Source organism: Vidua macroura, chromosome 2 (genome assembly GCF_024509145.1).
Source record: "Vidua macroura isolate BioBank_ID:100142 chromosome 2, ASM2450914v1, whole genome shotgun sequence".
NCBI lineage: Eukaryota > Metazoa > Chordata > Aves > Passeriformes > Viduidae > Vidua > Vidua macroura.
The window spans coordinates 52,458,866-52,484,991 of record NC_071572.1 but is presented as its reverse complement, the minus strand read 5'-3'; the positions used below and the strand labels follow the sequence as shown (position 1 = coordinate 52,484,991).

Sequence of the window (26,126 nt, the reverse complement as noted above, 5' to 3'; positions counted from 1 at the left end):
CAAACTGATCCTGTGTGTAGCTGAAGTTTCAACTCCATTTCTAAATTCTATTTTATCCATATGAACCTTTGCAATATTACTAAACAACCTTTTTTTGTTGCTAGGAATTGAATGTATTGAGCAAAATCTAACATAACCATCTGCTTTACTCACTTCACTTGTAAACAGGAGCCTTATATTGAATTTTTTTAAAAAAGCTAATTTCTAATTTATTGTTTGAGGTTTTGCTAGCTTTTAAAACAATAGTTTCAATATTTTGTCTTAGAAATAAAATAATGAAAAATATCTGCAAGTAATAATACCTCAAATTTAGCACATCTCATTTTGTTTTCTACCATCTTTTTTCAGCTCATTGAGAATTCTGGATCTCTTTTAAATTCTGTTTTTCTTATTCATGTTTAATTAATGATTTCAGTAAAGTTTTTTTGGTTTTTTTTTTTAGCACAGAGATTTCCAGGCATTTTTCTGTAGTACAACAAATATTCAGTATGTAAAATTCAATATTTGTGTTGCTTATGGACTAAATTATTCATTATGTGTTAGTAAAGCCAGCTGCTCAACCAACTCAGGAAGAAAGACTACACTAAATCTCTCAGATTTCTGTATTATCAGACAAAGGTTATTTTCTCCTCAGCAATAAGATGCAGCAGACTAAGGATCTTTAAGAAACACTAGACCAGTTCTTCCTACAAACCTGTGGCTAATAATTTCTATTATAAATAATCTACATCAGTATTTACTGCTTAGACACCACAGACCTTCGTTAGTGTGATCTCTATATGCATGCAGGTGATAATATATTGCAAAGAGATCAGTCACATAGCAGTAATAATTATTAGTCTCAGACTCCATTTTTGGAAAAAAAATCTAGTTGTGTTTTCTGTCAGAAATCCAAATTCTGGCATCCACTAAGCTTGCATTTTTGATGACCATAGTCATTGGCAGAGGAAATGTGTTCAGTATTTGATTTGTAATTCCTTTTTCCCAACACATTAAATATTATTTCATATTCAGAAGAAATTTTAAACTGGTTTTCTACCCTTCAGTTATAACCAAGTCCTCCCTATTCCTCCTCCACATCAGGGTACAAAATCCAAACCAAAAATATGAATATAGCATAGTTGAAGTTTGTTTTCCTTAACTTAGTATTCGATTACCCTAAAGAATTTACTAAAGAAACAATCAGCCATGTACATACACATTTCCGAGGCTGTACATTTGCTACAGAAATAAGGAAATTGATTTTTCCCCCACCCCTTCCTCTCAAATAAACTAAGTAATGGAATTGGAACATTCATTGGTAGCATCTGTGGCAAGTAATTAAACTGTGGTATTGAAATCACTTTCACAGCATTAACTCTTCTCCAAAGTGTATGATTTAACAGACTTATTTATTATAATCTTCAGTGTTATTTTCTATAAGTAAACCCATGTTATCCTTTATGACACTGTTAAAATTTTAACTAATTTATAGGTATGCCCACACTTTTTTGGCACACATACTGACTTTTGTTGAACTCCTTGTACATCCAGGTCTGTCTTTGGTGCTAATTTGACCAATTGACTTATCAACCAGATGTATTATTGATTCAAATGTTATTCAGTTTAGGAAAAGAGAAATTGTTTTAAACCCTCCCACCCCAGCTTCTGCCTCCAGCGACATCTTTTCACGACAATTTTATCAATCTGTGTATTTTACAGAGAGGATAAAAAAAGGAGGGCAAAATCTAAGATGCAAATTTACTACACAATTCTACTGATGCTCAGATCTACATTTTACTTCATTATGGTATGCTTATTCTCCAGAAAATGAAGAAAAATATCTTTATTTCAAAATAAATTGCTTCTTAAAGTAAATATTAAGTTTCTAGATAAAGTTAGGTAAGATTAATGTCATGCAGAGTACCTTGCACATTTTCTTCTCTACTCCTTGAGGAAAAAATTAAGTTCATAATTCCAAGAACTATGCATATTTTGCCATAGTATTAAAATACTACATAAGAAATAAGAAATTGTCAAATTGTATTCAAAAGGTCAAATTTAATTCAAAAGAAAGTGAAACAAAAACTTAATAAAACCCCAATCACATTTAAAATAAGAGAAAATATAAAAAATACCCCAACACTAGAAGCAAAAATAGGTTGGCCTTTGACAAAGTGTTGCATGGTCTCCTTTTGAAGACAGATGTCTTTATTTGAAGTTCTTCTGAATCAAATTTTTTGTTTTTTTTCTTCTAAAAGTGACAAATAGGAGATTAGGTAAAAGCACGACAGATGCTAACAAATGGAATATAAACATTACTCAGCCAATAACAACTAACAGCCCATATTTGAAAATTACTGGCTTTTTATTTTTTTACTGTAGTTACCTCTTAACTGCAGTAAGCTGTAGTCTACCAGAATTGATGTAATTTTCATAAAATTCTTATATAGGAATAAATACAAAGAAATGGAACATAAAGGAAGCATTTTTTTCCCCACAAATAATGTTCTGATTCAAATATGATCTTCAGTCTTAGAAGTAGGAAAAAAGATGGATAAGAATACATCACAGAAGGGGGACTGTATTTAAGCACCTTTTCCAGACAGTATATTTAATGTTTAAATGTTACAAATGTTGACTAGGAAGAATTCTTTTAAGACATTCACAATCTCTGAAATGTTGATGACTCAACTAAAAAAACTAGAAAAGAAAATGTGTCTTATTTTGTGCTTGTCTATTACGCTGAATCAATCTAAGAGACAAGGAAGAATGCAGAAAAGAGCACTACACTACAAAAAATAGGGACTTAACATTATGGAGGGCAAGTCCAAGCCATTTCTTAGCCCTCCCTTTTTCCTTCCTTCTTTACTTAAGAGTGACAGATTTTGATGACATCAACGGCAATAATGTTTTTTACTTCTAAAACTACCTATTGTTAACAACTGCTGAAAGCAGCGACTGATCTTTGTCCTAACTACCATCAATAAGCTATATTTGCATGATCTCAGGAGGCATGATTTACTGAACATCAATAGCTAGCAGCAAAACTTGTCTCAATTCATGAGCTTTGCATAGTAGTTCCTCTCCCCTGTCCAGTTGTGGAGGGGAGGGTAGAGTGGCATCCAGCCAGGGGCTACCCACAACAATATGACTGTCAATTTGATAGTCAGTAAGAGAGAAAAAGATATAAACCTGCCAAAAAATGACTACAGATCATATGACCTTGTAAAAATATAAGCAACAGGCAAAACATGTCTTCTCAAAACGGAAGACATAATTTTATGTGACTGTAACTGTATTTTGAATGTAACTCATTTAAGAATGGTGCTATTTCAAAGGTCAAGAAAATATATCCTCTTATTTATGTGAACAGAGCTTCTAATTGATTATTTAGTTAATATAATCTAATTTATTCATAAATATGTGTTTTCACATGGACACAACCTATACATTCTAGTGGGGATATGTATGAAACATACATTCTCCTAAAAGTTTCACATAAAATGCAGAGAATAAGCAACAGAAATATAGTATTTTTATAAAACTATTGTTCTATATATTTCACAACACTGAATAAATTTAAGTGGCACAAGTTTTTATTTTATAACCATGTAAAAATGTGATTTAATGAGTGGAAATTCTGTCTTCCATTAAATAAATTTACCCCAAAATATTTAGTAGTAAACCATATGCTCAGTATATAATGAGAAACTGAATAAAAAACTGAAAAAAAAGTCAGGTAAGTTGCCTATGTGTTGGATAAAGAAATAGTATTACAGAATCATGTTGTCATACTCTTTATTTGAACAGCACCTTGTGACTGCTTCAAGGCATTTACTGAAACTTTACTGAAATTTCAAGCCCAAATTTTTATTGCATTGATAACTTAAGAGAAGAATATGGAGATCATCCTAGAAGCTTGCCAATAATTCATTTTTTTGTGGACTGGGAAGTTATTAATTCTTAAGGTAATTAATTAATCATTGTTTGCTTGAAATTAACATAAATATTTCTTTAAAAATATTGCTTAGTTTAATTGGTTTAAGCCACTTGCACAAAACCAAGCATTTAGCACCATTTGAGATGCCACTGGGTGTCTAAGAATCCACACAGAGCCAGTAAATATAGCACCAGATTTAGAAGGAAATGTTTCTAGAAAAATTGCTTGGAGACAGGCAGGGTGATAATCCATGGAACTTCTCAAATCAGCACACAGGTTTGCTCCTGCATGTTGGGAAATGCACCAGATCTTCATTGCCTATAGTGCTAGGTTAGGAATCTAGCTGATGTAGAGAAGCCTGCACACACAGGTGAATGAGAAACTGAATCATACCTTCAGACTTTTCAGATTCAAGTTATAATCTCCTGCTATGCAATCATTTAAAAGTGATTGAAAGAATTCACAAAATGTTGCAGAGGCTGACAGAGTTTACACACACCCTTAGGATTTACTCCAGACCAGTAGGTAGGAACCAATCTTAAAAGCCTAGAACTCTACTCAGGTGTGAGTTCTTATCAGCTGCACTTGTTTAGTGACACTGGAGACTGAGAACCCAGGAAGCTTCTCATTTCTTATTATCAATCACACTGCTGTCACAGACAAATTTAAAGATTGACTGACATAGAATGATACCTTCCATTTTTGCTAAGCAAAGGAACCTTCAGTTGTTTCCTCTAGCTCAATATATGCTGAAAAGGTCAAAACTTAATGAACCTGTCTGGCAACTGCCTGGTTAATTGGGTTTTTTTAGTAGCACAAAGAAATACTTCTTTTCCAAATGCCAGCTGAGCTGTGGAAGGAATTTACAAGTTTACATGATCATATCAGTTTTCTAAGCTAAGATTTAAAGGGTTTCTACTCAATTATTACATGCAAATTCATATACATGTTTAAGATCATGTACAGTCATGTAATGTGTGAATTCTAAGGGGATTTAGAGGCTCAGTGCTTCCTACAGTTTACCTACAGCATCTCTGTAGGAATAAAAAGAGAACTCATGTGGATCTGTTAATTTTCTCTCCAGTGGCTTACATGGTATTTAAGTACTTCATTTTATAAGGACTGTGTTGTTTCTGCTCCTGGGCAAGAAATCTAATTTAGATGCCTATAACAGATTCAGTGGATCTGAGCCACATAGTCAAAGACTATGCATTATCCTACTGATGTGGTTTGCAAGCTTCTGAAAGTGATATTATTAAAAGTGTTATAGAGGAAAAGGCAGTAATATCTCTGCTTGGTGCTATTTTTTAACTTTCCTAGCTAAACCAGTGATCTGCTGTTATAGGCAGATGCAAATAACACTCTTTATAAACCCAGCATACCAGTGGAATACAAGTTAGCTTTAACTCAAGCATTTCTATGAGAAAATATTTGTGCTCTTTTGATCATGCACATCTTCACTTAAAAACACTAAACATCTTCATCTTTACTGTCATTCTATTCCAGGTACTCAGTATTGTATTAACTTCTCTTGCTTGCAAATTCCTTCAGCAGCCCAGGTATCATTAGTAACTTCTCACACTCTTAAAAACACCATAAAAATAATGTTTTGCCCAAGAGAAGCTGCACACATTCTTGACTTATGCTGTAGCATCAACATTAACAGCTACAGTTGGTAACACTGTGTACCAACAAATAGCAGAAACCAGCTTTTCATCTTGGTAAACGAGATTACATCATTAGTAATCAAAATAGGCAGAAGCTCAACTATGCTGCTGCATTGCATTGAATGTTTCACGGTACAGCTTGAGTCAGGGAACAGGAGATACAAACATGGAATAAACGATTGTCTTTTGGGAAAGGTAGAAAGAAAGAAAAGGAGAATTCAGTGGTGTCGCAGAGACATTCTTCTTCCTTTCGGGATTTTTCATAGAGCAGCACAGAGGAAAGAAAGAGAAAACAATTTCTATTTCTGCTCCTTGTTTTTCGCATGTGGAATGTGTTTGGAAAATTGTTTACCTGGGGTGATTGCTTGATTGGAGTCTGGTGAGGATTGTTTGGGCCTGATGGCCAATCAGATCCACCTGTGTCTGGACTCTCGCAAAGAGGGTCAAGAATTGTGAATTAGTTAGATATCATAGTTAGAACAAATAGGTTTGTAGCTTTAGTATCTTCCTTTAAATAGTATATTAATGAGTTATTATATAGTTCTAATAAAGAAATTATTCAGCCTTCTGAACTGGTGTCAAACATCATCCTTTCTTCCCACCGGGTTTGCCTGTATTTACAATACTGTTGCATAGATATAATCTCTTTTATGCCGTTTTCCTTCATGGCCAGAAGTTAATGTTTCAGCTTCAGCTGCAGACGAGGCTAGACTTTTGCCTCTACAAAATTAGTGAGGAATTAGATTAACTGCTTTGCTCCATGAGGGGTGGGAATGGCAATCACTATATCACATGTCATCAGGGAACTATGTATGAACACCTTCAACTGTCTGGTCATACTTTATTGGATATATCTTTCCACAACTATATTTTTTCACTTCTAAGAAAAGGGTTCCTAACTACATTCTACCATAAAAGAATTAAATAAATTCCTATATATATTTGTATGGCCATACATATATGTATGTGTAATGTACATTCATGGACTAATAGATGCTGTGGGCCACCCAATCAGAAAGCAGCTTGGCAGAACAGGAGCCAGCACTGTGCCCTTGCCTCAAAGAAGGCAGGAGATATCTGGAGCTGCATTAGACAAAGTATTGTCAGTAAGTCCAGGAGAGTGATTCTTCCCCTTGTGTCAGCACTGGAGAGGTCAAAACAGGAGAGCTGTGTCCAATTCTAGACTCCTCTGTTCAAGAGAGATATGAACATACTGTAGAGAATACAATGAAGGCTCACAAAGATGATGAAGGGACTGGAGCACCTCTCCTCTGAGGGAAGTCTGAGAGAGCTGGGTCAGCTTATCCCAGAAAAGAGGAGCCTTTGGGAAATCTTACTAATGTTCATAAATACCTGAAGAGAAGGTGCATAAAGGAGAGATCCAGGCTTTTTTCAGTGGTGCCCACAGGACGAGAGTCAATGGGCACAAACTGAAACACAGGAGGTTTCCTCTGTACATCAGGAAACATTTTAATACCGTTAGGGTGACTAAGCACTGCAGAATCCTTGGAATTATTTAAAACTGTTTAGACAGAGTCCTGTGCAAATGGCTCTAGGTTATCTCTGCTTGAGCAGAAGTGTTGGACCAGAGGTTATTCAGAGGTCCCTTCCAACCTCAGGCATTCTGTAATTTGGATTCTGTAATTATATATATGTTTATCATATCATGTAAAAAAAATACATACAAAGACACACACATACACCTGTATATAAAATATCTGTAGTGTTTCTGTATTGTTTTACATGTACTAATTTTGTTAGGTTTTTTAAACATTGAAAGGGATTTATTTAAAATGCAATCAAAAATTCGAAATTGAGGACAACAGTGGCACCATTCAGCGACAAAAGTAGTTTCTTATAGTTTTTGAAAAACTGACAAAAGGTCCTCTTAAATACAGTTTTTGCTTTTTTCTTAGCTAGCTTGTTAACTTACTCTCTGTAAAGAATTCTATCAAAAGTCAGAAAATATTTCATAAATAAACAATTAACAATTGTAAATTAACAATTCAAATAAATAATCTGAAATACTTCAGCATTAACAAGGTTTAAGGATACCACCAAATTTTTACTCTCCCCAAATCCCTTAAGAATGAAAATGAACATAAATTATGTTTTCTGTATGGCTCAACATAAAATATCTGGAACACCTACAGAAAACTATTCTTTTTATTTTATTCTATTATATAATATTGCCTATTACCTATTTTATTACCTACTATAATGTGAAATAAGTTCTTATGTTGGCCAAGCCACCAGTCTTTCTTTTTTGACTTGAATGAAGAAATATGAACCGTTTTAGTTTAGAAGATGGTTCCAGGCAAATCAAAGAAGCAAAAATGTTTCTATGGCAACATTGCAGGTTCTATTATTTAATTTTCAGCTTTATGATAGTTTCCTTTTAACAGGTTAATACTGGCTTGCCTTCTCCTAAATTTATCTACTGGATTGTGAATCACATTTTTTGATATTGTACTACTTAAGTCTGACTACATTGCCAATATAATTACTGTACCTTGAGAGAGAAATGAGGTATCATGGAAACTCAGAATTTAAACCTTCATTTTAAGTGGATCTCAGTAGAATCTTTCCAGTCTGTTAATAAATTCTGTAGTCTTTGACTTCCTCTTTTTAAGGTGAATTTAAAAGTAAGGAAAGTAAATAGTTGAGTTTTTTTTTTCAAAGGTCCAATGATGAGCGGCTAATTTTGACCTGGCTTCTTTCCAGAGAGCTCTTCAGTTAATTTGCAGTGCAAGGAAAATGACAGAGAGTTTTATTTGATACATATTTAAGTATAAACCACAGCAGGAAAAAAAAAAAAAAAACCCTTTTGGTAATAAAAAGTAAAATTTCACTTTCAGTTCTCAATATTTTTTGTTGAAATTCTGTTACATCTTAATTCTAATTTTGAAAAAGGCCTTGCTTTTTTAGCATTATAGTTGATACATTTATGATGCAGTTCTCAATTACAGACCAGCACCAGTGTATAGGACTTAATTTCCAAATTAAATAAAACAGAACGTTCAAGAGAATTGCTAGTATATCACTATAAAACATTTCTTTCTAAACTTCTTTATAAACAGTTTTTAAACATTTTTCTTTTCATGTACCCAATTCCCTAGTCATCTACCTCCTTGCTATATAAATGCAGCTCAGCAATAGCCAAAACATGTGTTACCAGCATTGTGTAAGAGACTGAAACGGTTAATGGCTTAAACATTGCTAAAATCATCAGAGGACTTTTGCCCACTGTAGAAAACTGCAAATATCCAGCTGTTCATCTGCAACCATCAAAACCCACATCTCCCTAAATATGCCTGCTAACCAGAATTTGGACTGTGAGGGGAACTTGAGATAAGATAAGATAAAGGGGGCATCCCAGAAGTGACACTGGAAGAGAGGTTGGAATGCTGGTGGCTCAAACAATCAGGGACAAGCTGCTGAAGTGCAAAGTAACCTCCTAAGTGCAGTGGGAGAGCACACCTGACACCTCAGGCTACAGCTGGTGTTGAACCAGGTAAGGACAGAGGTAAATCCTTCAAGGCACAGTACTGTCTCTTTGTCCTTACTCAAGTGACTCAGCTGTGATAACTCTCCTTCAGAGAAGTACTGGGACAATCACACATAGCCTGAAGGTATCAATCTCTGCTAATGGGCCATAATGGGTCTCAAGGGACTCAAATTCATTGATGCAATAGGCAGCTGTATCTTAGAAGGTGTCAAAGACTCCCAAAGTGTCCCATGATCCACATTACATTGTCCAGTTGAAATTCCCCACTCCAAGGGAAGTACCTGGGCTTTCCTACCTGAAGGAATATAAACCAAATAGCTTTTGTGTGCTGTGGATTTCACTGGGATTTCCTCCATCACCTGGTGATAGTCTGAAACTGTAACTTAGACCAAGATGGTGACCATCACTTCAACAGACACCAAAATTGCCCTGAACAAGTCTTGTCTTGAGGCCTATGGGTGTTAAGGTCTTTTGCGGCATTGCATTGTTTTCCCCGATCCGGGGCAGCTCAGGAGCCCGGCTAAAGGTGCTGCTTCTCGGCCAGACCGGGGTGCCGCTTGGCCCAGGCGCTCTGGCATTCAGCATACTGGAGTGGGGCTGGCTGCGCTCTGTAACCGGCGCTGGGATGAGGCAAAGAGGCAAAAGAATGTCCAATCTGTCTTGCCTGGCTGGAGAGCTTTTATTGTCGCGTGGTGCTGCGATGGAGAACAGCGTCTGCCCCCAGCATCCGCATGGACAAAATGGCAACGGGACTGAGGGTGCATGGGGTTTTATAGGGCGCGGGAAGACACGGGCAGAAGCCCTCCCGCCCAATGGGGACAGGCAACGTGGCGGTGATATGGGCCATGGTAACCAACAGGAACACGACGGGGGTGGATACAGAGCTCCGGGATGAACAGGGACACGGGGATGGAGTAACTGACAAGGAAGTTTCAGGAATGAACAGGGGCTGGTTACAGGAGTGATGTGGGGAATCTCCTATGGCAGGCAGCCTGGAGCGAACCATCGCGGGGGGATGAAAGGTACGGCAGCTACCTGCTACAAGCTCAAGCAGTTGAGAAGCGCTGGCTAGCACTGCCTATGAGAGGCCAAGTGGCCGCCACGTGAGTAGGGCACTCCAGGGTTATGGCGTCTGCCTCCTTGGTTAGGCTGAGTGCTGTGGCGTGGGTAATGCAGCTTTGGTAGCTTCACGCTGAGAGGAGACGAAGGGACGAGAGAAGGACACTTTGCTTGCAAGCCCTAAGAACTTTTATTCCCCCATGCATGGTTGGAACAAATTGCTCTCAGCACAATGCAGAACAAATGCCGGAGAACAAAGGGTTGCAGCAGATTTAGTAGGGGGTGGGCAGACAGGGGTGGAAACCTGCCTCACCCTATAGGGAGAAACAATAGAGGAGTGACATAGATTATAACCAATGGTAACATAACCGAGGTGGGTACAGCATTCTGGGACAAATAGAAAGGCTGAGGTGGGGTGATTGATACAGAACTTTCATGAAGAAGCAGGGAGTGGTTACAAGATTGACACTCATCAGGGAGTGATCAACCCTTGACTGACAGATCCAGATAAGGAGAAACCTGGGAGAGGTGAGAAGATTGACAGGTCTGAGTGGCAGGAACTTTCAGGGTAAACAACTTGGAGCAAACCACTGTGAGGGGAAAAATAGGGGAGTACAAGGAACAAACGTAACTAACATTAATAAAATCCCTGACTAAACCAACCCAACCTACAATAGAAAGGTTATCATGCATTTTTTATGATTCTGAACAGGTTTGCTTTTAAACACACAGAGTATTCAGAAATTGCAGGTCATAAACTGATGACAGTTTTCACAAGGACACAATAACAATGATGTTCTTGTTATGATGATGATTACATAATTTTAAAAATACCTGAGGTGGAAGGAGTGGTAATCTGATATAAGCAAGCAGCATACTTAGGTCATTGCATCGCCTCTGCATATCATATTTCACCCACATCATTAAGGCATGGAAAATGGTCTCTTCATCAGGAACATTCACATCATCACTGGCAAGAAGTTTATGGAGTTCTTCGGCAGGTAGAAGTAAAAATTCTTGATTTCTTATAACTTCCATTATATTCTCCTGGGAAGAGAAAATTATTTCAGATTCAGTAATACTGCAAGAAAATTTAAAAAAGACACTACAGCTAATAAGCCATAAGATTAGTCAATATCTGCCATACCCAGATATGGGTATGCTCTGCCATATCCTTGCAGCTCATAAGAAAAACAAAACATAAATTTTTAGAGTTCAACAGCTATAGTTGCAATTCATATATAAATATATTTCAAAAACAATATGAGGATTATATGATAATATCATAATTAAAAATAGTCAGAATTAGTAAAGGCTATTATTTGAAATTTTTATAAACTCAGTTGTAATTGAGTAATTTTATATATTAATAATTAATTAAAAGTAATTAAATATATTGTAAATCTTTACAGGCTCATACTACGTTTTCCTGGATATTTTCACTGTCTTTCTTTCACTATTTCTTAAATAACTTGTCAGTCATATAGTTATATTATGAATATCTAGATTTCCATCTACACATATGACAAGGCTGAGGGAAAGATCAACAACATGAATTAAGGATTATTTTTTGACCTTGTTCAGAACAGGTTTTTAATATCCAGTTATCATGCAAATAGTTTACAGCAATTAAGATCTCACAGTATTGAAAACTCTTGTGCTGTTGGGGTTTAGGAACAGTACTCCCCAGTTCAGTGCCCCCACTCTCCAAACCACTGACACTCTCTTGCTCTCCTGCTTTTCCCCTCACCCTTCCACACTGCAGTGGGCTGGAGAGGAAAATTGGAGGTACAAAAAGTAAAGGTCACTGGTTAAGATAGGAACACTTTACATGAAACAGCAATGAGGTAAGGAAAAAAAGAGTAACAGCAACCATAATAATGACAGAGACAAGAAAGGAAGCGATTCACACAGAACCACAGCCCCCACACCCATCCCCAACAGACAACACCAAATGGATCCCTCTGCCACATTTACTAGACCAGAAAGAACCCCTTCCCCTTGGAAGAGACCTTTCTCCCCCATCCAAGCAATGACTTAAAGTTCTACAGACTAACTTCAGTGTCCTAGTTATGCCCCAATCCTGGCTACTGCAAGAAAAATTAACCTTGTCCTGGACAGAACCAGGACAAATAAAAATAGGAACAACTAAAAAATCCTAAAAAAACTCCCCTATAAACTACATAAAACATATAGACAAAACAAAAGAAAATGAAAACCAAACAAAAAACCAACAATAAAATAAAGTGTTGCATTTAGTTGTCTGAATCCTAAGGACTGAATTAAGCACTCCCTGAACTACCTACTCTACAACAACAGGACACAGTAGAATCACAATTCTACAGATATTTTTCTCCAAATATTTTTTTTAGGGTGCTTTATTTCTGTGGAGAAATTGTAAATGTGTTTTCATATTCTTGATTTATAGACAGATATAAAATGAAGTAATTGAAGACTGGAGGCACAAAAAAAAAGGAACTAAGTTTTTATGTGAACTGAGAATGTAAAAAGCAATACTGGGAACAATAAGTTCCAACATCTAATTTATGAAAAATAATAATGAATTTTGTTATGCTGTTTTGGATAGAATTTTTAAGATGCAAAGTGGGAAAGAATGACAAAACATCAGTCAAGGACTTAAATGTAAGAACATTAAAACTGAGGGAAGTGGATAGTTCCACTGTTATACCCTCTAAATTCAGTTTTCAGCATATCAAAATCCAATCAGTGCTGCCTATAATTGCTTGATTGTGTCTGAACCACGGGAAAGACTGACTGGTCATCAAAACTGAAATAGAAGACATTATAACAAATACAAGAAAGTAATGTGCAAGACTTACAACAATAGAATTATACTCTGGCTCTAGCATGTCACATGCTGTCCTTCCCTGACTTATTCGATAGAAGGAAACTCTTATTTTAATTCTCCAAATTCATACTTTTTGAAATGTACTGTTTAAACTTATTTATTAAAAAATATTATTATTAATTTATAATTATTATATTATTTTATATAAGGCAGCAGAGATGCATATTGCAGACATAGGCATGACAAACTCATGAGACAGAAGCTCCTTGAAATGTGTAATTACAGATAAAATATATAAGTGCAGATAGAATAAATTTGACAAAGTTGAAAATAATGCTTAATATTATAAATGTGAATGCTTTGATATGTACAACTTAACTTTCAATGAGTTGCTTTTTAACTCCACATATATAGGATGCTGATGCAACAGAAAATCAAAGATGTATATGTGGTCATGACCTATATTAACCGTGCTGTTAAGCTACCTTAAAATAATTGATAATTAGATCAAAAAATGACTCAGCTTTTTTTAAAATTACTACATTAAATGTCAATAGGTCCCTAAAAATGTAGATTTTTCTGGAATGAGGTTTTAAACCATTACCTCCTGATAAAGTTTAAACTGTGCATCTAGAACATTTTCGAATAGCTTGGAAATATAAGGGAACTAGTTTGTAGGGAAGCGCTTAACCACAAGCTGGCTTAATTCATTTTAATTAAAAAGTTGTAAAACTCACAAGATTTCATTGCACTTCTCAATAAAATAATTTATAAGACAAAGTTTAATTAAGCCTGGTTCAACTGACATTAAATCCCATTATGAAAAAAAATATGACTCTACTTCTTAATAGGAACCAACATTGCACTTTGCAATAGCATATTAATCCAAAGACCTAATACTATAGAGTAGCATTGTGATGGTGGAACACATTTCATGAACTCACAGAACTTAATTTATTAAGAATAACATTCCAAGCAGGAGCTTTAACTTCAGAACAATAATTTTAGATTTGATTAAGGTTTATTTGGTCATCTTAAATTGTTTTTTCCGCATACATGCTTAAAGGGAACTTATTCCAGCCTCTGTACTGATTGTAGAATCAAAGAAAGTTTTCAGACAAAACATATAAGCTCAAATCTCTTTTTCTAAACAGCTGGACTTACATAAATTTCATTTTATTTGGGCATGAGCATTGCAGAAAGTAACAAATATATATTATGTTTTATATATAATATGCCATATATATTATAAATATACCATATATATTCTTATATATAATATAAATGTAATATATATAATCCTGATTTATATATAGAATCCAGGTTTTTGATCTCCTGAGGTAAAAACTCTCTCCTTCAACTTACTAGCATTTCCTGAACCGACTAATGAATGTCAAATCTTCCTAGATAACATTTTAATTTCTTGAAATTCATTTCATTTGGAGCAGCAAAGCATATTCTAGCTGTTCTACCACAACAGACATAATTTTTCATATGCTAATTGTGGAAAAAATATTAGCTTTTTTTTTTTTTTTTTTTTTTTTTATGTGACTAGTATTCATTTATGCACTTTAGGGAACAGGATACAACAGATGTCTGTGACATCTTTTCAGGTTACATAAAATAAATTTTAAATTCTCCTGAGATTACGATGCAAGGTAGAAATTCAGATACACAGCCATAGAATCACAGATTCATTATGTTCATTATGACTGGAAAAGACTTAAGATCAACCATTAACTTAACACTGTCAACTTTGCCACTAAACCATGTCCCAGGTACCAAATCTAGATGTTTTTTGAATACTTTCAGGGATAGTGATTCCATATTATGATCACCCTTTCAGTGAAGATATTTTTCCTAATATCCAATGGCATTTTCCCTTGGCACAAGTGGAGGCCATTTCCTCTCATCTTGTTCTTGTGAAGTGCTTTCAGGAATGCCTAGGTCTTCACAGGCAGATAAACCTTTATTATGAGAACAAGGGTACTGAACTTTTTAGCATGCCGAAGATCATGTAACAGAGTTGGATGAGTCTCCAGGACCTGTAATTTTTGACTCTAATACTTTAAGAGGCTTTGTAGGTCGATCTTCACCATCTCATAAGTCTCATAAGATGCACTGGATCTGCTCTGCATGCATCATTTACATAGCCTTTCCATGTTTTAATTAAGTGGAATGGTAGATTTTTGCTTTAAATTCAGAAAATGTAACTTACAGTAGAAAGTATGACAGTGTCTGAACCCGCTTGGACAAAGCTGTGTCACTTGATTGCTCTTTCACTTTCTAAAAATGACCATGCATAACCCCCCATTGCTGTGGGGTTATAGCATTTCAGTGATAGAGCTGTTTCACTTTTAAACCTTTTTAACAGTACACAAGGTTAGCATTAAATAAGCATGAAGTATTAGAACAGCAGAGCCATGTAAACAAAGCATATCTATGTTAAAGGTATATAAGCAATCACCCAAGTGAACAATCTAGTAGATTGTTCATCATAGGAATATAAAGGCATTAATAAAATTAAACTATTACCAAATTGAATTTAATATCATATATCTTTATAATGATGTCACCAGCACAATTGAATTTTATTTTTTTAAATCTTAACTTGTAATCATTATTATTCCACATGGAATCAAATTATCTTGCAAAAACTAGTTTTCATTGATGGTTATGTCATTGATTTCACTAATCAGCATGTATCAGTTATAATGAAGAACCTGAAAAATATTAAATAATTTCATATGTTGACAAAGAATGTCATATTCTGAGAGTGCTATTCAGAACCTGCTACACCAGAGTTAGCAGGTTTTTTTGTTTTGGATGTAGGGGTCTTATTTAAAATGTTTTATATTTTTGTGATTTGGATGTTGTGACCTTAGCAATTAAAAAATTAAAACCACATAAACTAAAGCCAAAAACCAGATATCCATATACTAGGCTTTCACTCAGTACATCACTTATGTCTATAATATTTTAAGCTCATACTACTTTCAATTTAGAAACTAAGTTTTCATGAGAATATTGAAATAAATGAATAAATAGTGCATCTGATTTTCATATTAAATCATATTGGCAGTATACTTTCTGAAGTGATAAAACATGAAAGAAAATTTTGATTTTGGTCAATTCCCAAGATATTTCAGTCTGGAATTATTGCTGCTGTGCTACACTGAACTCACACCTCTTGTTTTTATGCCCCATTTTGTGTATCAGCTGTGTATAATATAAGACTACACCTCCTTTATAATACTGTGTAACTTCTTTCCTAAGGAGAATGGACTCTTCAGCCCATTATGAACTCTCATTAGACAAAGGACCACTATTTATTAATATGCTTATGGTCTGATTCTCTAGCCAAATCCCAGATTCCATCTGGAAACCTGAACCTGAGATCCTGAATCTCTAACCAAATCTCAGACTTTTTCTAAGAGTGGGCTCCCTCTGACCTATGTAATCCAAAGAGTTATGTTTCTTCCAGCACCAGATGTCAGCCTGGTATCATCATTACAAAAGGGGTATTGAGGCTGGGGGTGTTCAAAGGACAGTGGAAAGAGATGTTATGTATCTCTATATCCTCCTCCTTCAACTTTGTCAGTGGGAAGAGAGATAAGAAAGTGCTGCTTTTTGGGGAGAGGAGATAGCAGGTTAAGGATAGAAGACACTGTGACTATGGGTACAATCTCATACAGCATACTGAAATCTTAGTATGAGACTTCCAGATAACTAATTTAGACTTTCACAATCTAAAAAAATTCTTTTTTTACTTGCACATTTTAATTTAATTTAAAAAAATAATAAAATAAAGGATATGAGGCTGCAGAATTAGCCATATTATAGTCTAATTCATTGTGAATATGATGTGGCATTCTGGGATTTCACACTCTAAGGACAGCTTACAACCAGTTGCTCATAGACATTTGCTGGTATGCCAGTTTATTATGATAAACTGTTTAAACTTTCAAGCTATGTCAGAATGATTAAAATTTTTTTCTTGTATTGGTAAAGGATCTTGTCTCACACCCTGCATATATTCTTTTTCACATCCAAGAAGATTCAAGAAGCCTAAACTTGTACATAAAAATTTTGTACAGGCACAATTTACTAGATAGATGAGGACATGTACACATCTTGCTCCCCCTGACTTAAAAAAAATTCCAATACTGTCCTGGAAAGTCCTGCATCCTACAAACCCTGGAACTTCTTGGCATTAGGCCTCAATATATGCATAATATTTTCTTCTTACCGTGGTATCTAGGAAAACCAAAACTCTAGCAGCCTGTAAAACAATTCATTATTAATTACTTAATCTTTCTTTCTTTTTTTTTTCTTCTTTCCCTTTTTTGGGAGTCTTTATTAATGATTGTTTACCTTTCCAAAATAAAGTTGGAATAAATAAAGTCTCATCTTTGACATGAGACTGATGACCTGTTTCTAGTAGACGTTCACATGGTTTCATCTTAGGCCTTGTGCTCTTTCACTTCTTCAGAAATGACCTGGACACTGGACTGGAAGGGACACTAAGCAAGTTCACAGATGATACAAAACTGGGAGGAGCTGTTGACTCCCTCAAAGGCAGTGAAGCCCTGCAGAGAGACCTTGACAAATCAGAGGACTGGGCAACCACCAATTGCATGAAACGCAACAAGAGGAAGTGCCTGTACTTGGGATGGGGTAACTCTGGATGTACAGACAGACAGGGGAATTAGGTGCTGGCAGTGCCATGGAAAGGACCTGGGGGTCCTAGTCAATGGCAAGTTGAATGTCAGCAGTGCCCTGGCAGCCATGAGGGCCAACCCTGGGGTGCATCGGGCACAGCATCACCAGCCAGGCAAGGGAGGGGATTGTCCCGCTCTGCTCTGCACGGCCTCACCTCGAGTGCTGAGGACAGTTTTGGGCACCACAATATATGATATTAAGCTGTTAGAGAGCATCCAGAGGAAGACAATAAGGATGGTGAGTGAGGGAAAGGCCATATGAAGAGTGGCTGAGGTCACTTGGTCTGTTTAGCCTGGAGGAGACTGAGAGGAGACATCACTGCAGTTACAACTTCCTCATGAGGGGAAGAGGAGGGGCTGGCACTGATGTGGTGCTAGTGACAGGACCCGAAGGAACAGCCAGAAATTGCATTGGGGAGGTTTAGGTTGGAGAGTAGGAAATGGTTCTCCACCCAGATAGTGTTTGGGCAGTGGAACAGGCTCCCCAGGGTAGTGGTCAAAACACTAAATCTGACAGAGTTCAAGAAGCTCTTAGGTATATGGTGTGACTCTTGGGGACTGTCCTGTGCAGTTGTACTAAATGATCCCTGAGACCCCCTTTCAACTTGACAGATGCTATGATTCTGTTCTCTGACTAGAATTGGCCCAGATTGATTTATTTGTCATTGGAAAGGTTCACAGCACAATTTCAAGTAAATAACAGCAGAGATCAGTCTGTGAATCATCCAGAGGCATTTTGGATTTAAAAGGCTGCAAGAAGCAAAAATACAGAATCACAGTGCAAATTGTCACAATGGTGCAGTATTATATAGTCTGGATACATGCTGGTACTGACTCTGGTGATTGTCTGCTTTTGCGGTTACTTGTCTAAGACTTACCCCTAGCACTTCCCAAGTATGGAAAATATGAGCTGCCCCAGCTGTTTAAATTGTGCTGTTTCCACAGCAGGAATGCAAGCCTTCTAATGTAGATAACAGAATGACAATTTTCTGGGTTTAAATTATAACACTTCAGGAAAGTATTCACCATGACAATCTCAGTTTCTTCCTCTCCTAGCACAACATTTTGTTCTTTCCTACTGTACTGCTTTTGGCTGTGATGAAGCTCATTTTCTTAGCTGATGCAGTGCTGCTTTTTGCACTTAGTATGAGAATAATGTTGATAACGTTAATTTATGATAATGTTGATTTATGTAAAGGTGAGCATATCTGTATCCTAATAGAGCCCCTGTCTTGTTTATACTGATTACAGGCACAGAAGAGGAAAATAAGGAAAATGGAGGAACAGAAACTAACTAAAACTAACAGAAACTAACAGAAAACTCACGTAAATTAAATCGAATTAAAAGGAAACTGGAAATAAGGGGAAAAAAGTATGCCTTGCTGTTAAAGCATTCAGCTCTGAAACAGATTTCCAGTGGGAACATGTCTGTTAGAACCAGTGTAATAATATAGTATACAGTTTACAAAAGGGAAGGTTGGAAAGGTCACCAGTCCAACCTCTCTGCTCAAGCAGGGTTATCCTAGAGCACATTGCACATGATTGCAATATGTTTGTCCTTATGGTTCTTAAATAACTCCAGTGAGGGAGACTCCACAAGTTCTCTGGACAACCTGCTCGAATGTGTGGTCATGTGCACAGTAAGGAAGTTCTTTCTCATATTTGGGGGACTTTTTGCTAATCATTTTCTGTCCATTGCCTCTTGTCCTATTGTTTGACACCATTTCATTGACTCTCCCTTATCATATTTATATACATGGATGGGGTCTCTCTCAGCTGTCTTTTCCCCAAAGCTGAACAGGCCCAACTCCCTTAGCCTTTCCTTATAACAGAGATGTTCATCATCTTCAGAGCCTCCACTGGACTTACTCCTGGAGCTCCATGTTTCTCTTGTAATGAGAAGCCCAGACCTGGACACAGCACTCCAGTTGTGGCTTCACCAGGGCTGAGCAGAGGGGAAGCATCATTTCCCTTGACCTGCTGGCAATGCTTTTCCTAATGTATCCCAGGATTCTGTTGGCCTTCTTGGCCACAAGAGCTCACTCCCAGCTCATGGACAGCTTGTTGTCCATCAGGACCCCCAGGTCCTTTTCATGGCCTGAGAGCTGTTTTCCAGCAGGTCAGTCCCCAGCCTATACTGGTGCACAGAGTTATTACTCCACAGGTGCAGGACCCTGTTTGGCCCTTGATGAATTTCATACAGTTCCTCCCTCCAGCCTGTCCAGGTCCTTCTGAAGGGCTGCACAGCTCTCAAGAGGATCAGCAGTTCCTTTCATCTTTGTGTTATAACAGTTTCTCAAAGCAGGAAGCTGCCTTGGAACCACTTTCAGTTTTTGTTTCAACCCAGTTACTCTTCTGTTGAGCCTAATAATATCTGATTCACTGAAGGGGGTGAGTGGTTGTGGCCTTGCTTTTACAATTCATTCACAGTCCTGTAACTGTTGTAAATTTTCATTTATATAAATAACTGTTGGTATTTTCAAGACTGAAAATAAGATACTTAATCATTAGCACTCTTCTTTGTGGTAGCACCTAAAAATACATTTGTAATCTCATAATCATCCATTGACCTATTCTGACCCTACTTAGCCTTGAAATGTGATGGAATACAGCACAAAGCAAGGTCTGAAGGCATGTGCAAGATCATGTCCATAAAAAAGCCTCTACTTTAATAAAAGATTAATAAAGACTGTTAAGATAGTATTATAAATACTGATTAAGATAGTATTTCAAAAGGTAGCTTATGTGTTTTGTGTCATGTCAGGTATGTGGTTTCTGGAGAATGTTTCAGTTAAAGTTTTGTTTGAGGAGTGAAATATTAGCAAATAGTAGTTTACATTAGTATTTCTTATAGTAGTCATTTTAACTGAAACCATATATTTAAAATATCATATCAGAGACATATGAAAATGTTAGTATTTCTGATTAATTTATAATAAAAAACTGTATTGAAAATGTATATACTGGCCAAGAGCCTTCTAGTAAACAAAAAAAACCCATTGCAAGGAAAAGACAAAGTTCAGGAAAGGCCTGAATTGTGTGCCTAAATCATTCTCTGATATGCTTTCGTTTCCGTTGTTGAACTCTGATTCACCTTTCAACTAGCATCCAGCATAAACTGAATCATTCCTGAGAATTTTAGTATGGAACAAGAGAATATATTTCAAATTAGACAAACATCAAAACACAAACATGATTCTGGGAAAGAACCACCTTTCAACTGAAAGGGAACTTCCAAAGATTTTCACACTATGAGCAAGTTTGAAGAAACTCATATGGTAATCACTTTCTGACAGCACTTACAACTTTTAAGCACATTATTAAATCTAGGATTATGCTCAAGAATCAGTATCATGATACAAATTCAGTTAAGATAGGACCTCTTTTAGATGACTGAAATTTTTGTACTTCACAATATTTCACAAAATAGAATGATTCACATGAAGATGTCTGACCATTAACAATGGAATTTCCACACTCATTCAAAAAAAATGTATATAATGTAAAACAAGCTCTGTATTTAAGTGATTGTCAAGATATAAGGCTGCTGAAAACTTGTCACATTATGTTGCTTGATAAACCCCTTTAAAACTATTAAATGAATGCTGAAAATATATTAATCTACTGTGTATCCCAAAAGATAAATTTCAGACTGAAATGAAATTGTAAAACATTTGTCATCCTGCACATATTGATTATACTAACAGTTATTCTTGTTTTATTGCTGCATTGAAAATTATGAATTTGGAGGGAACAGACATTATGTTTCACTCTTTCCAAGAGTCTAAGTTAACATCAAATAATCTCATGCTGTCAACTTACTGTAATGCGCATTAATTTCTTAGTGAAAATTCTTTATTTAGAAAGGGAAGGAGGCAAATTGAACTTTATAGCTGTAGCTTACTGTTGATTTTTTAGTTTTTTCATTAGCCTGTGTTCAAGTTCATTGAAATACAGACTCACTAAGGTTGGAAAAGTTCTCTAAAATTATTTAATCCAATCCAGCACCATTGTGTTCACCACTAAACCAAATCCCCAAGAGCCTTATCCATACACCTTTTAAACACTTCCAGGGTTGATGATTCCACCACTTATCTGGGTAGCTTATTTCAATGCTTAAGCACTCTTTCAGTAAAGAATGTTTTCCTAATACTTGATGCAAACCTCCCCTCGTGCAACCTGAGGCCACTTACTCTTGTCCTGTCATTTGTTACTTTGGAAAGAGATGAATCCCTTCCTCACAGCAACCTCTTCTTAGGTGAGCCGTAGAGTGTGATAAGGTATCCCCGAGCCTCCTTTATTCCAGGAATCCCAGATCTCTCAGACACTACTCATAAAACTTGTGCTCCAGACCTTTTACCAGCTCCTTCTCTGGACATCAGGTCCTCAGTGTCCTTCTTGTAATGAGGGGCCCAAAATTGATCATGGCATTTAAAGTGGGGCCTCGCCAAGTACAGTGGGGCAATCTCTGTCCTGGTCCTGCTGGAAAAACTGGTGCTGATAGAAGCCAGGATGGCGCTGGCCTTCTCAGATACCTGTGCAGACACTGGATCATGTTCAGCTGGCTGTTGACCAGCAGGCCCAGGGTTTTTTCTGCTGAGCAGCTTTCCAGCCACTCTTCCTCAAGACGGTCGTGATGAATGAGATTGTTGTGACCCAAGTGCAGGACCCAATACAGATAGATATATAATTTTTTTTCTGGAAATGAACAGAAACTACTACATGATATTTACACCTGAAATTATGCTACCTAACACAGTAGAATAGAAACAGAAACATTCTTTAAAATTAAGAATTTGAAATGACATGAGGACTTGTTAAATTTTTAGTAGTGGATCTTCTGATTCTCTTATGCTTTAGAAGCTACCCATTATAGTTAAAATTGTATTTATTCAGATAAACTTATTGATAGCTGATAAAGTCTTGCACAGAATTTAGGTATCTAGGTGATACACAGTATGTTTAAATGCTCATGGAACACAAAAATGGCTGCATGGGGTTAGAGCAAGAGATACATTTGTGACCAGTGACCAAATATAATTTTGCAAATGATTAGAAGGAGGTTAAATGGTGAATATTCTGTCTTCTCCATGTATCACAGATTTTGAAAAATTGTGATTTTAGTGATTTCCTGTATGAGATACTTAGAAGATCTTTGGGATGGTCTCTTCAATTTATTTAGACAGCAGGTTGAATCTATTTAGGTTTTGCCTTCATAGAATCCCTTGCAGCCAACTATACAATTTAAGTACATGCCCATAAAAGGCAAATATTCCTTTTTTGTTGTTGTTGTTTTACTTTTAAACCTTTGGCTGAAATAGATTTGATGAAATCTCCATTCTTCACTTGAGGGAAATAATATCCTATTCTCTGTTTCAAGATTACTTGTGTCTTAAGATTCTTAAAAGCCTCTCCAGTAAGTTTTTTCTCCTTACTAAGAAAGATACTGCAAAGCAAATACAAGCTTATTTAAAGTAAGCAAATTTTCAGCTAACTTTGAATTTTACTGAAAATTTGGAAGTGTTGATAAACTTTGGAAGTTCTTATCTCTTCTCAATTTTAGTTAAATATAAAACCAGACCGCAGTAGATACTATTCTGCAGTTCTGCTTCATTGTACAGCAACATTCTGAATGAAAATGAATCAAACTATCTGTATTTTCATATATATACACTTTCTCCAGCAGGTGCTTGACAAAAGTTTTTAATAAGAAGTATTGAATTATATAATGCATTTCCAAAATATATTCTGGATTTCACTTCTTAAAAGGAAGAGGTTTTCACCAAGCATACAATAAATAAGGCAGTTGCAGTACATCTCAGCATGTCCTGATGCATATAACAGATTAGGAATGTTAAGACTTTTGAACATATGTTTAGAACATATGTTATTCAAATGTAATTTAGCTACCAAAATGTTAAAAAAAGTGGATTTTAATTCAGGAATTTATTCTACAGAATTCATTAATCTATGCTGATATGTATAAAATTTGTAATGAGAAAAACACAAGTGTTTAAAAACCAGATTGCAAAATCCTTTCTGTGGATGTACATTGTGATAACTTTCATGAGGAAGCCATAGCAATACATTTCTAAGATTCAATGCAAGTAGCTAAACTATCAGGTGTACTTCTGAATAAATTCTTAAGATAATATATTTCTAAAATTGTTATCAAATCCTAATTAACATAAAGTTTATTTATTCGCCTAGTAATTTCACATCTCTAGCTCAGATATTGTCTAAACCTATGCCAAGCTGTTAACAAACATCATACTCTGAACTCTGTATAGGTTTTACAGCTGAATCAAACTGGTTTAAGGAAAAAGTTTGGATGTCTCCACAACATGGATCCTCAGAAGCGTAGCAGAGAAGTTTTAGCAATACTTTTATCTCTTGCTCTCTGTGTCAGTACATGGCTCATGTCTTCAGAATCAGGATAATCAGTGTGTTCAGTCTTATGAAAAGCACAAGACTGATGGAAAATTGATTGGATTTGGATACAATCTTGTCACAGGTCCAATTCCAAGTAGAAGGAAATATTTCATAACAGCTAGTGATTTCCACAGTTTTGACAGTTTTCCCTTATGTGAAGAGATTGCATGTACTGGTTGTTATTTTCTAAATATATAGCATAACTTCTATGTGAAACACTAATTATTAACTCCACAGTAAGCTCATTACAGGATGCAATAGAATTTACAGTTACACTCCTAGGCTGATAGCTTTGGCTTTTTGAGCCACAGATACAGTTTTTATTACTCTGACCACAAATTTGTCTTCAGAATGTGCTTAGTTTATAATGCCACCTGCCTAGAGGCTATTATTTAGTAATATTTACAAGAATTACCATATTTCTTTTAAATTATCTTCATTTCAATTATATGAGTAGTATGTCCATAATTATGGGTATTATCAATTAAATGTATTTTTCATAATTGGAACTTGGTCAGTAATGCCCCAAATATATAAATAAATACATATAAAAATGCATGTGTATATGGGCATGTACATGTATAAATGTACACTTATATAAGACATTCCACCACAGGCTTTTGAATCTGATCTGAATCATAGGTCTAATCTCATGAAATTTCTACTGATAATTGAAAATTGCATAATGCCACAAATAAGTGCATCTGAGAATATAATGTGAATATGATCTTTTCCCTTGATTGTACAGCAATGGAATGTAGGAAATTCAGACTTAATTGCATCAGGTTGACTGATGAAACAGAATGCTCATAGCCTTGTTGAGTCTAGCTTGGAATATTTCCAAGTACAGAGATTCCACAGCCTCTCAGAGAAAACAACTCCAATGACTACTATTCTCCCTTTGAAGACGTGGTTTTCACTTGGAAACTGCAACTTAGGACTGGTGCCTAATGTCCCCTCATTGTGCACCTTCAAGAAAATAATGATTTCATACCATAACCCTTGATTGGCAGCTGAAAATATCATCTCTCTCAGCTTTCTTCATGAATGCCCTCTCAGGTTCTCTTCATATATTTTGTGCTTCCTGTTTCAGCTTCATAGCTGGTTCAATTTCCTCATCAATTGAAATGCCACCAGCTGGGAAATGCATTCCATTCTGGCATTATGAGTAGAAGGGAGTAATAATTTCTTTCAATCCTCTGGCTAATGCAACTGAGTATATGCTTGGTCTTCATACAGATGCAGCACACACCTTTATCAGAAGAGAACATTTTCATAATTTCAGTAGAGAGTCCACACATTAAAAACTGATAATGTTGACTTTAGTGCATGTCATTCAGAAGGTCTGTAGACTGTATGTTGCTCTCCATTCGGCAATCCAAAGACTTGTATAATAACTTTTTAAAGATAAAATCTTAGAAAAAAATGTTCACGTAAGAATAGACCAAGATAAATCCAAAACATTCTGGTACATTTTGGAGGAACACTGATTAACCTTTAGGAGCATTCCAAAACCACAAAGCACCCTGGATGAAAGCAAAAAAAGAACAAACTTCCCCCACCCCTGCAAACAACAGCAAAGCCAACAATAAACAACATAAAGCATCTGAGATATAAGAAAACAGCTTTGACTCAGCTTGAATTTATTAATAGCAAGTTATAATATTATTACACGCCCAACTAAGAGGCCTTCTGTATAAATTACACATGTGGGGAGATGAGGTATCAGCACCTCCTTGGCACATACTGAAAGTTTAAGAAAATGGAAATTATATAACTGTCTGAGAAACAGCCTTTAACTTTAAACTAAAAGTCTTTAAAACCTAGTTCAGTGTAGGATACAGAAGAAGGGAATTAGACTATACTACCTTTAGGAAGGTTTTTAATGAAGCACAAGTGAAGCTATTAATTCTCATTAACCTTTGTATTTTGAGGAAAAGCAATTTCCTTTCCTGCCTGGCTGTGATAGCAGCGTCCTCAGGCTTTACTGTATTTTGTTGAACCCTAC

General features: G+C 36.0%; 1 protein-coding gene across 2 annotated transcripts in view; it reads right to left on the bottom strand.

Moving 5' to 3' along the window:
• KLHL1 (kelch like family member 1) overlaps nt 1–26,126 on the bottom strand; it is a 184,286-nt gene that overhangs the window by 52,553 nt on the left and 105,607 nt on the right. For both annotated transcript variants that reach the window (XM_053970469.1, XM_053970470.1), the window contains one exon: nt 10,991–11,203. In XM_053970469.1, the coding sequence (XP_053826444.1) occupies nt 10,991–11,203 (213 nt within the window). The remainder of the gene's footprint in view (nt 1–10,990; nt 11,204–26,126) is intronic.